The 12565-nt window shown below is 37.6% G+C and overlaps 1 protein-coding gene across 1 annotated transcript in view; it reads right to left on the bottom strand.

Annotated features, from left to right (window-relative positions):
• Nucleotides 1-12565, bottom strand: part of DOCK3 (dedicator of cytokinesis 3) — a 220575-nt gene that overhangs the window by 171377 nt on the left and 36633 nt on the right. Inside the window, exon 5 of the mRNA XM_054216455.1 lies at nt 12406-12502. Within this exon, the coding sequence (XP_054072430.1) occupies nt 12406-12502 (97 nt within the window). The remainder of the gene's footprint in view (nt 1-12405; nt 12503-12565) is intronic.

Here is a 12565-nt window from a genome sequence, read left to right as displayed (position 1 = left end):
CTGGCCTATCCTGACTCCAAAGAAAATATTAAATGCTGTCAGTTATACAGGATGTGGAAAAGTAATAGCACTAGGATCACTACTACTACTTTAACTGTTGTATTAGAAAACGCTGACAATATATGCACCTGTACACAATAAATTGAGTTTAAGCTAATTCATAAAATAAACTTTTAAGTATTATTCTTAAATCGAAGAAAGACTTACAGTAACGTAATAATTATAAACCTGCATCTTTGATGCAGGTACACATCAATGTAACAGTTCTATCAAAAGGTATTAACTACTGGATTAAACAAAAGAGCAGCTCGAACTCCTCCTAATCAATCAGCCGCGGAGTGACAGCAGAGGGATGTGCTCGCTGCTGACACAACTGCCTGCTGCCAGCGAGGACAGGCTGGGAACCATCCCCAGGCGGGAGGGGACAGGAAGGAGACAAACTGCCTCTTTCAGCAGCGGTGCCAGCTTACATCAGCGTAAAACATCCAGAGAGGTATTAAATAGAGTCCCTTTCCTTCTCAAAGGATGCAATCTCAGCTTCATTTCTGAATGCCTGCTCTTGCGTAGACTACAGAGCAAGTATTCGCAAACTCCCCATCACCTCCATGGACATATCTGAAAGAATAAACTGATATCTGCTCCATCAACTGCAATTTAATTTAGATCAAACAGCTAACGCTCGAATGGCAAAGAACGTAAAAGATACCACTATTTTCTCTGCTCTGTAAAGGTCTTTGAATTCGGAATACTGTCATTTTACTGAAAAAAACCCCCAAACTTCAGGAAAAGAACTTGGGACTCAGGATATTCCAAATTCATGAAAAGTCCTTTCAGCTCAGGGACATTCCAAAATTCACATGCAGCTCAGCAAAACACAGCAAAACGAAAGAATTAATATAGTTATATTAGCCCTAGAAAGCAACATGCGTTCTTTCTGTTTGCGTCACACATGCATGCAATCTTAACTGTTGAGGATAAGACTTTGAGCAAAACAATGGACTTCAAATGCCATTTTTAAGCAACAATTAAGCTTCTTTGGACCCAAAGCTATTACTCTCCCCCTCACCCCTTGAATAGCGGTTCCTGAATTTCCCGCTTCTCTGCACTTGCTTGTGCAACAGCCCCAGAAGCCACTCGTCCCCAGAGGTGAGACACAGTATTTGGGGTAATAGTGTTCCTCTACCTTCAGCATTTGGTGTGCCCTTCGCAACGATTAGCAGCAGCAGCAGCAGCATTTGTGCTGAAGGGAAACAAACTAGACATCACATCAACAGGAAGCCATTGATACAAAGAGGTATGCGTAAATCAGTGGCTATTATCAGAAAATTATATAATCCTACACCTGATTTATGTTTTCCATTACTTCAGCTACAGTTTTTTTCTGTAATATGTATTGGATCTCATCTAAACACATTGGATCTTGAGCTATTAGTGGCAATGAGTACTGGCACTAAAAAGAAATGAGTATTTGTTTTATAAGCCGCCAGGGTGTCCTAAATTCATTCATCTTTTGGAGTTAACCTTTCATATCATCTAATAGATTTATTTTTTCCTCAAAGGCAGTATGTTATTTTTAGGGGCAAATGTACAATCATAAAGTATCTTCACTACCTGAAGAAGCTCTTACTATACAGTACAGTGACAGCAGTGAAAGCAGGTAAAGACTTCGAAATCAAACTTGGCAATTAGTATTTTTTTTATATTTAATCAACATTTATGACCAAACCCAAAGCTGCATCAATGGACAAGCAGCTCTGCTCCTAAATTATAAATGAAACAAAACCACCGTGAAATTTACAGGAAGACAAATAGAAAAAATGTGAGAAGCTAAGTTACAGTTCTCTTGCAGAAACCTCTCCCAATTTCTTTATTTTTGTTTCTTTGTATTCCTTCTATTTTAAGAAATCTTTATGTGTAAAACACTGTATGATAACTTCCTTTAAACAGTAAAACTTCAGGAAACAGACAAATTTCTATACAGAGAACACATTTCTCCGAAGGCTATGAATCACTATTAGCTCAGAACTAAAATGCAACGAATATAAGGAATTATGTGAGTAGTTTCCAAAGATAAAATTTATATTTATTTCCCCCTTTTTCATTTCAACATTCACAAAAAACATATGTTATGACAAAATTACTCAGAGAGAAAAGTCAAGCACTCAAGAAAATGAGAATAAACAGTAATTGCAATTAGCCCTGGCTCCTGTACACATGCTTTACGATAATTTTTAATTGCATGACCACAAGCAGAACCTCTCTTTATTTTGACCAATTAATGAACAACCATTCATATTTTCATTATCGTTTGTGGCTCAATGTATGGTTCTTAGGACTTAGCTTACTAAAAATTATTCAAACCTTAATACGAAGGCAGATGTTCCCCATTCCCTAATGATTTCTACATAATATTCAGTATCCAAGTGCTTCAAACCTACCACATTTTTGTGAAAATACATGCAAGACTAGAGATAATATCATCTTGGGTTTACAGAGAGATTTAAGTATAAAAACGTACACTAATTTTGTGTGATGAGCTTGTGATATCACCCATAATATCGACATGGAAGGTCACAACCCTCTCTAAGGGAGCATTGCATTTTCTTCATTGTAAGAGTGGCTCTCCCTCCTTCTGGAAGTCTTTGGCACACTCACGATTCACTGGAGAATAGGTGAAACATAGGAGGAGGGAAGGGGGTTTACAGCCTCGTGACCATACGGTAAGTGATCACAAAATTAAACATCTCATCATAACTCTTAGAGAAAAGCAGACTAAACTGAGAACACCGGCATTTCCCTGGTTCTTGAATGCTTGCCTGTGCGACCCTACTTATACTTTTAGGACAATTTTTATTTAACAATTATCTCTACAGTATATCCACAATCATGTGGCAGAAAGTTGAAAAAGGAAAGAAGCAGCAGGTCTTTAAAAATCTTGTTAAATGTTTTAATTTTGCCTTAATACCTTATGTAAAATTAAGTGTCTATCCATTTGCTAGACTTACCACTGAGTTTTTAAATTAAGATGCATTTTTATTCCTGTTTATTTAGAAGGACACAATAACCAACCATTACCTCCTGCCCAGCCAAATGCAACAAGGCAGAGAGTAATGAGATTTGGCAGGCCAAGTGCTGGCTGTCCACTGCTCAGCTACAGCGTTCTCTGTCACTCCAGCCACAAGGGTTTCAGAGTGCCTGTGCATTCGCTAATTCTCGTAACACCGATTTTCTAACCCTCCCACCCACGAAACTTTGTTATCCACTCCCCTTAGAAAACATATATTGTATTATATAGAGATACTAAAGTCACAAGAATTATTAATAATTATAATGATTATGTGTTAATTACCTTTTCCTCTCTATGTGTTAAAGATAGAAACAACAGAAAGTAACGTAAATCAGGATAAGACTGAAGGACACTTCTTGATACAACATGGACAACAGTGCTATACAGGCTGCCAAAAGGACAGATGTTCTTTGCTTTTCTATTAAAAAAGATATCTGTCTTCTATAAAATGAAATCCAACAAACTGTCTTTTTAGTTCCAATAAATACCCACTAGGGATGATCAGTCTTTTTACTTCTAAACTCCACACATGAACACAAGCTTGCTCACTCACTCCAAAAAGACAGATTGTCAGTTTCCCCTACCACTTTTTCTCCCCTCTTCTCTCATTTTCTGTTCTTCAAAAACAAAACAAAACCAAAACAAAACAGACTGCCACGTTTCCTCAAAATACATCTTTGGAAGACTAAAAGCAAACCACGCTACCATTTGCCTCTATTCCAAATGCAATTCTGTCATACCTGGAACAACCCAGGTGAGTCTCCCCAGTTACAGATGAAGGAACTCTCAAACTCCTGTTTGGATTTTTGGGTTAAAACCTTCTTTCCCTGGTCTAATGTAATTAAGTGTCCAGTATGTTTACAGTAGAAAAGAGATAGTTAGAAAGCATCTGCAGGTCAGCCACTGGTTTCCCCTCAGTAAATTCTATTCTGTTTCTTTGCTGGTTGTCTGTTCACAGCTAGTCTTAAATTAATACTCAATAAAATCAAATTCCTAAGTTTTAATATTGCATATGTACTTTACATGTATACCGTAACACTGTTTTCAGCATGCAGTATACTGGATATTGTTCTAAAAGGAAAGAGCTCTTTGTTAACTACAAACTAGCTAATACTTCAAAAACTCAAAATTCATCTCAACCCCCACCCCTCTCCGCCCCCCTCCCCCCCAATTTGGTATGAATTTCAGCATCAAGAAGGCAGCTCTCTCTTCTATTTACCGACATAAAAGAGCATATTATTACCTCCCATATCAATAACTAAATAACATTCTCCTACAAAGCAAGAAAGTATAAAAACACCCTGCACATAATTTGTCACAGTAGGACTTGCCAAGGACACCAGAAGGTGACTTACATTTAATTCTGTCTTTATTTTTAAAATCTATTAAAATCTATCCATCTCCATGGCAACTCAAAACATATATTCCCCCCATACAGTCTGATTAATATTTTGTAGTTTTTGTTTTATAGTCAAACTTTTGTTCATTTGTTTGAAAATACATAAGAACTGTCTAGTTGATCCTAGTAATCTTAAATGGTATCATAAATCTGTATGTGGAAGTAAATGAAAGGTGAAATGTACTGCGTATATTGCTCCGTGTCATATTGTTCTTTAAAGCCAATAAAACTAGCCATAAGTTCTGTGCTCTTCAAAGGAAAGTAATTTTCAAACCAATTATTGTAATTTTTCAAATTTTAATGATATAAGGCTTGGTTACAAACCAGTCTTATTTTACTCTCTGACCTGGTTTCAGCTGGGATAGAGTCAATTTTCTTACTAGTAGCTGCTGTGTTTTGGGTTTAGCCTGAGAACAATGCTGATAATGCATATTGCTGTAGTTGCTGCAAGGTGATGTTTTCAGGTGACTTTTTCAGCTTTCCCTAACACCTGAGAAGCATAGACAGAACAAGCTGGGCAATGGAATATTCCATACCGTAAGCATCACGCTCAGTATACAATGGGGGGTTGGCCAGGTGGCAGGGACCCACAATCACCACTCAGGACAGGCTGGGCAACCGATCATCAGGTGGTGAGAGTGACTTGTGTTGTATTATTTTATTTTGTCTATTGTTTTACCATTATTATTATTATTGTTGTTGTTATTTTCCTTTTCTGTTATTGTTCTATTAAACTGTTTTTATCTCAACCCATGAGGTTTTTTTTTTTCCTTTCCCCTCCTTTTCTTCCTCTTCTCCCTACCCTAGTGGGGCAAGGGGGAGTGAGCAAGCGGGTGCTTGGTCCTAGTTGCTGGCTGGGGTTAAATCACAACACTCTTCTAAAAACTTATGCCTTCTTCTAATTCCTTAAAGCTCCACAGACTTCCACAAATCACTATGAGAGACTGACTGCATTAAATCTCTTAAAAATAGGGAAAGGAAAAATAATAATTATGGGAATCCTTTTTAATCTTAAAATATGAAGCACTTAAACTTCAGCAGGTTAGTGCTAACAGGGAGATGTACTGAAATGGATTGCATTTTATGGCAGTGACCTAATAAATATTGTGTGGATTCTACAGGAGGACTGTTCTACCAAAGAAAAAAGGTAGAGCTCATGACATCCACTAAAGACCTCCAAAAAACCATAGCTAATAAGTTTATGTAAATGCAGGTCTCAATTTAAGAAAGCACGAGAAGGACTTTTACTCAACTCTCTACAGACAACATCTATAAGCAGCCTAAAAGCCTATGATTTTAGGTGCAAAAACTTCTAACTGCCTAAGGTAACGGCATACCTTAGTGGACATAAATCACACTGTGACACTTCTATATAGCGGTCTTTATTCTGGTCCCCACTATTCAAGACAGATGCAGACAGACTGGAGTGGGTCCAGATGAGGGCCAGGAAGATGAACAAAGGCATGGCAAACCTGCCCTATGAGGAAAGATAAAAGGAGTCTGGTCTTTTCTCCCTGGAGAAGGCGGCTCAGGGGGGACCTCATCACAGTATTCTAGTATTTAAAGGGCAGCTGCAAAGAGGATGGAGGCTCTCTCTTTGTAAGGAGCCACATGGAGAAGACAAGGGGCAAAAGGTATAAGTTGCACAAGGAGAGGTTTCATCTCAACATAAGAAAGAACATTTTTTTACAGTAAGAACAACCTCCCCCGAGATGTGGTAAGTTCCCCATTGCTGGATGTTTTCAAGATGCGACTGGAAAGGGTGCTGGATAATCTCATCTATGGATAATCTCAACCTTTTTCACAAAAGGTTGGACCACACAGTCTTTCCAGGTCCCTTCCAACCTGGGCTATTCTATCATTTATATCCAGCTTCCCCTTCCACTACTGAACATACCAAGTTATAAAAATATCCACCTTACACATACAACACTGAACCGTTCATCATTCTGCATTCTCCAAATCATTCTGCACATACCCTTCACAACCCAATCAAGAAAAATGTTCAAGTATTTTCTAGTAATCAAATGACAAATATGCTAAAACCCTCTGATTAGGTTGCTAAGCAATCAGATCCCAGCAGACTGTTCCCTTTGAGGAACTGAAGGACTAGATGCTACTAAAAGTGGAAATATTTACTCTTAGTTTCCCTTAAATTCCGTGTAGCACTTAACATGATTATCAGCTCCCTCAAACTCATATCTGAATTCCTGGCCACTCCATGAAGATCCTCCCTTCATTCCAAATATATAAAGATATAAAAATATCCATAACACTGCCAAACATTCGAACATAGGACTAGGGATAATAAAATGATAATTTTGAGTGTCTCTGTTAGTGTCAACAGGGGCCAGACAAGCTCTTAAAATTCTTTTTAGATGTCTCTTTCACAATGCCTAAGGGAATTTCCTATTTGCAGTTAACCTTGAAAATGACTCAGAAAAAGGAAAGAGGACCACATATATGTGCAATACCATCTCTGTACACGTGTCTCAGTACAAATACCTCATCTTTCCAGGAGTTTGTTTGGACAGAACTATAAGTGTGTAGGAAATATGCTCCATCTTGACTTGAAGGAATTCTGTTCCTTCAAGTGACACCTTCTGAAGTAGGCATCTGATGCAGCATGTCTGTTTTAGATCATACCACACTTTTTTCTGTCTACGTATTTTAGAAAAATGCATCAGTAGTTCCATGTTTTATCAGATATGAAGCAAAAGGCATCTGACTAAATAAAAATGTCTCATAAAATACTCTACTACAAGAGTAAATTACACTAGTGATTCAGTGAATGTTTTGGTTTTGTTTTGAATGATGAGTTTTGAACTAATGCTTCAGTTTTAGGGACACCCTGAAATACCCAAATCAGATAGCTTCAGTTGCACCAAGTCCTTTTACCCACTCTTTTTCCCTTGATAGGATCCTAAGAAAATTTAAAAGGAGCCAGTAGGAAACTTGTTTCAGACTCAGCTGGCAAAAATTCCCTCTATTCCCAACAGCATTGTGTTTTACTCCTAAAACTAAAAGAGAAGTTACTCCACACCCCCCCGCCCCCGGCTCTCCTTCTGCATAAAAGTAGCAAATTACCTTTATTGATCTGACCAAATTCTAAATTGGGCAATTATGTTTGGTCTCTCTACAGTCATCTGCTATTTCAACAGAAATAGTCCTCACATCACATCTTAAACTCTGAGGAATTTTTTTTACTGTTAAAATAGCTACTATGCTCCAACTGTGAGGTTTCAGTGATCTCTTTAGCTGACTTAACAACTCACAGGAGTCTTGTTTGACCTAATTAACTAAAGCTCACAGAGAACTTGCAGATCCTTTATTTAGAAGTAGTACAAAAATAACAAATCTTATCAACACATACAGGATAAGAAAGTTACCTTCCTTCTTGGTATTATTTTGCTGTCTCAATGGAAGTCATACACTGGTCTGGGCAACTACATGAGAGCCACACGCACGTTTCACATAACAAATGCAATTTTGCACCTTTATCCATCTCTTTGCCTACAGAATTTTCCCCAAGGTTTGTTCTTGGTTTTCTGCTCTCTTCTTTGTCCCTTTGGAGTAGGCACAAGAACAAATTCAGATTCCCATTTTTTTTTAATTTCTCCACTCCATATTAAGTACAATACTGGGGAAGGGAATCACTGGTATCTTTTGTTTACAAGCCTTTGTAATACTGATAAAAGGATAAGTAAAACATTCTTTTAAATTTCTTAGGCTTCCCACAAAACGAAATAGGTATCTTGTCCAAATTATCTAAAGAACAATACGGAGTATTTGAGCCATAACACAAGATAGAGGGTCCATACGCACAGTGACAATATACGTACATGTGTGTATATGTGTTTACATACACTCACGCATACGCACTATATTATACAGGTATATGCACATACACATCTGGACAGCTGTGCTTATCAGAACATCCACCCACATTACCAGCAGCTCAGTATACAGTGTTTACACAGTACAGATTTTAAACACACACTTCCTATGAACTCTCTCCCAAGGATTTTGTACAATGGCAGTGAAAGTAGGAAAATCCAAAACAAGTAGGTTAAATAGAACGGTGACCTTTTTTGACAGAAAGTAGTTACTAAATCTTACTGTTTCTGTGCTCATCTGAGAAGCCTGGATACAGGCAGATCAGAAAGCAAAGAAATGCTTTTTTGTTTTCCAGAGTTATGATGCTGTATCTATCTGCACACACACTACATATTCAAATAGGGGAAAAAATGTGCTCTTTTCGTAGAATAGTTTGCATTGGAAGGGACCTTTAAGGCCATTTACTCCAACCCCCCTGCAATGAGCAGGGACATCTTCAACTAGATCAGGTTGCTCAGAGCCCCATCCAGCCTGACCTTGAATGTCTCCAGGGATGGGGCATCAACCACCTCTCTGGGCAGCCTGGGCCAGAGTCTCACCACCCTCAGCATGACAAAGTGTTTTCCTTATATCTAGTCTGAATCTTCCCTCTTTTAGTTTAAAACCATTATCCCTTGTCCTATTGCAATAGGCCCTACTAAAAAGTCTGTCCCCAGAACCATAAAAGTCAGGTCAACTTTAGTCCTTTAAAAATACTAAATATTTAAGTCCTATTAATGATTACTCAGTAATAAAAAAGGTGATTTTCAAATAGGCATAGAATTAACTAGGTTATCATTACTGCTTCAAAACCCACACAACGTAAATAACAAATTCTGATAGCTTCCATACCAGTATTATTTATTTCCCTTTCCAATTTGAGAGAAACCTTCTGCATTTTGAAAAAAAATCTTATTGTTTTGTTAGCATTTAAAATTATAATATCAGAATCCAACTACCCAGAGCATAACATGATACTACAGTAAAGCAGAGAACACACCATACATCTTTCTGTTTCAAATTCATTTTAGGCACAGCTCTTCCTTTAAGAGCTCATTGTACACAACTGCCTTTTCCTCCACAGTCTCAGCTTCTAGTTCTACTAAGACTATCACTTTTCTTTCACCTTGATAGCAAAAATTACAAGAGTATCACAGCCCTGTGTAGTATAGTGAACTCAGGCCAACCTTTCCAATACATATTTCACAGACCTACAAATTAAAATTACTGCACAATTGTTATAACTCAAACCTATTCAAGGTTCCTCACGCACAGTTTCTCCCTGGTAATAGCATGGACTCTCCATGGTCAGAGAGAACCAAGAAAGATCGCCAATATTTCACGCAGACTAGTTTTCTACAACTGTCTCTCTCAAAGCTGTGCTTCACTTTGCCCTTCCACTTCGCACTGTTGTTCTCCTCGCTACGATTTTTCTTCACCTGAGCTATTTTATCTTGGAACAACATAGCATCCCTCTTCAGGCAGTGTTTTAATCGCTCCAGGCTTCCTGGGTATTAAATCCCAGTTCCTACTGTTTAACCAAAAGGCAAGTAGAAACCTTACAATGTATCTCAACAATATTACTACAGCAACTTCTTGGACCTTTTAATGGAAATAAACTCGGCCTTTCAAGCCATAATCCAAGTAGGAAGTTTGCCAAAAAGCATGAGATGAACATTTCAGCCTATTCAGAGATACTAAGGGAGGCTGTAGATTTTGTTTAGCATTTGTCTTACAGTGCAATACTACTAAATAATGAAGTACCTACTGTTACCATTTATAGGTACTACTGAAAACATCCGTGGTAACAACTAGCATCTGAACTTCCACTACAGTAAGAAACTCTTCTACACAGCTGACTAGGCACAGTAGCATGATAAATAACATTAATTAACTTTCTTAGATGATTCATATACAGTTTGGGAATAATAAAAAATTTCTGATGGCGCTGATCCAACAAGAAGCAAGTATTTCCATTTAGTCTCTTACTATACTTCAAGATATGACCTTACAGCACAGGTTCCAGCCTCAATACCAATTATAAAATCCTAATCTCAGCTCTGCCACCTCTATACACTTTCTCAAGCTTCAGATTTACAGTTTCTAAATGGGACAAATTTATGTTACCCGCCTAAAAACGTCGTAGATTGTTCTTCCATGTCAGGAGACCTCTGGTACTCTATCAGTAGTCTTGAGCATAGGGAAACACTGAAGGTGGTCAAACACCGACAGCTCTGTCCAGCGAAGTTGTGGAGTCTCCATTCACAACAAACTCAAAACCTGACTGGATGCAGTGCTAGACAACTTACTCTAGCTGACCCTACTTCAGAAGGCAGTCGAACCAGATGATCCCAAGAGGTCCCTTCCAACCTAAACAATTCTCTAATTATTTCTACATTAGAAAATATTAAGGTTTGGTTTGCGTTCTTTTGTTTTGTTCTGTGGTGGAGGCTTGGGGGGCTTGTTGATGTTTTGTTTGTGGTTTTTAATAATTTCCGGAGAAACCCACCACAAAACAACTTATTTTCTACTCTGAAGCTCTGCCAATTTCTTCCTGTCATGGAACAGATGCCTCCTTCCAAAGTTCTATGAAAACAGTAAATCCTTTCCTCTGTTATTTAAGAATACAATAATGTTGCATGCAACATTATAATAAGCATAATGAGCTAGAATAGAAAGCAGTCCCAGAAAGAACATCACTACATGAAAGTTTATAGCTAGAGCTTTCTCTCTCCCTCCCCCTCAAGGAACTAGTCTTAACAATAAAAAAGTAGTAGATTAGTAGAAAGGAAGTGTAACTCATTTGTAGGTAAAATGATTCCCGTTTCTCCAATTCAATACCATTGTCAGTAATACTGTTGCTTTCTTCATCTGACTCTGGGGAGAGAGAAAATCTTACAGGAAGAAAACAGCAAAGATTGCTTTATTCCCATACACCACAGAGGTAAGTATTTGAAATGGAAAAAGAAGGAGTACAAGGTGCAAGAGTGGTCTAAAAAAAAAAAAAAAAAAAGTGTATATACCATGTGCCATGCCCTTTCCTCCCACCCCCAATTAGACTCGATACTAGTTTCCAAGAATATTTCTTCAGAGGCATACGATCACTATAGAAGAAGTGGGAGCAACAAAAGTGAAATGAATTTCATAATTGCTTTTTGAAGGGAGTAGGGAACATGGCTGCTTATGACAGAGATACACTAGACATTTAATTGTATATTTTCTGGTTTTATTTGCTAAATATTGAACTACTGTCACATCAGGTTTAAATAAGGAAACAAAGCTGCTGCAGCTCTATGTAGAGGTATTTCTCTAAAGCAAGAAAATAAAGGAAATTCATGCTTGTACCACCTACAGTTCTTGATCCTAATCCTACAGTTATGGTTTGTAATTACTAAGCCAAAAACCTAAAAGGAGGGGGGAAAAAAGAAAAAAAAACAACCCAGGAAAAAATACTTTCAAACATGCAAGTTTTTTTTACTTGCTGTTCCATGGGATTTGGTCATTAAAGAATAAGAGAAGAACAAAGATGAAAGCAGAGGTAGGTGACATTATGTGGCAGCAACTGAAAATGATATAAAATAGATGAGTATAAAACTCAATACACTTATCTTGAGTCTTTATTTTTAATAGATGAAGGAACAATTGTATAAGGTCCTCTGTTTGAGTTCTTCGGCTTTCAAACTCTAGATGCTAGAACAAATACTCAAGACTGTGTTGAATAATTCTTTGAAGTCTTTATAAGACTTACAGAAATCTTCCATTTTATGTTACTAAGCACGTATACTATGTCTTACATATTTAAGAACACTTTAAAATTGGGGGTTTTTAAACAATGAACTTTCAGACCTGAAGGCAGCATTGCAAAACTGCTGAAATTTTTAATACAGCCCATGTGAACCTCACATGATCAGCAATTCGGCAGTTCTCAACCCCCCCCCCGATCAAATTAATCTATCAATTCTTATACTCATTATGATTTTTTCCTAATGGACTGAAATGCAGGCAGTATTATCTCCCAAGATATTTGAGAAATAAAGTACAATGAGAAGAGTTCTGTTCTTACCACATACAGCTGTTTCCAGAGTACAGCCCATTCCTGCAGTGTTGCTGTGACTTCGGTCACAACAGAATCTTCAAGGGGAACAACTGTTTCATATTGCCTATAGAAGAAGAGGGGAAAAAAAAATTAGGAAAGGTACCCTGGAAAATGTAGAAAAAGAAAT

This window comes from Rissa tridactyla, chromosome 10 (genome assembly GCF_028500815.1).
Source record: "Rissa tridactyla isolate bRisTri1 chromosome 10, bRisTri1.patW.cur.20221130, whole genome shotgun sequence".
NCBI lineage: Eukaryota > Metazoa > Chordata > Aves > Charadriiformes > Laridae > Rissa > Rissa tridactyla.
Note: the sequence above shows the minus strand (reverse complement) of the source record. Positions and strands in the feature narration are given on the sequence as shown.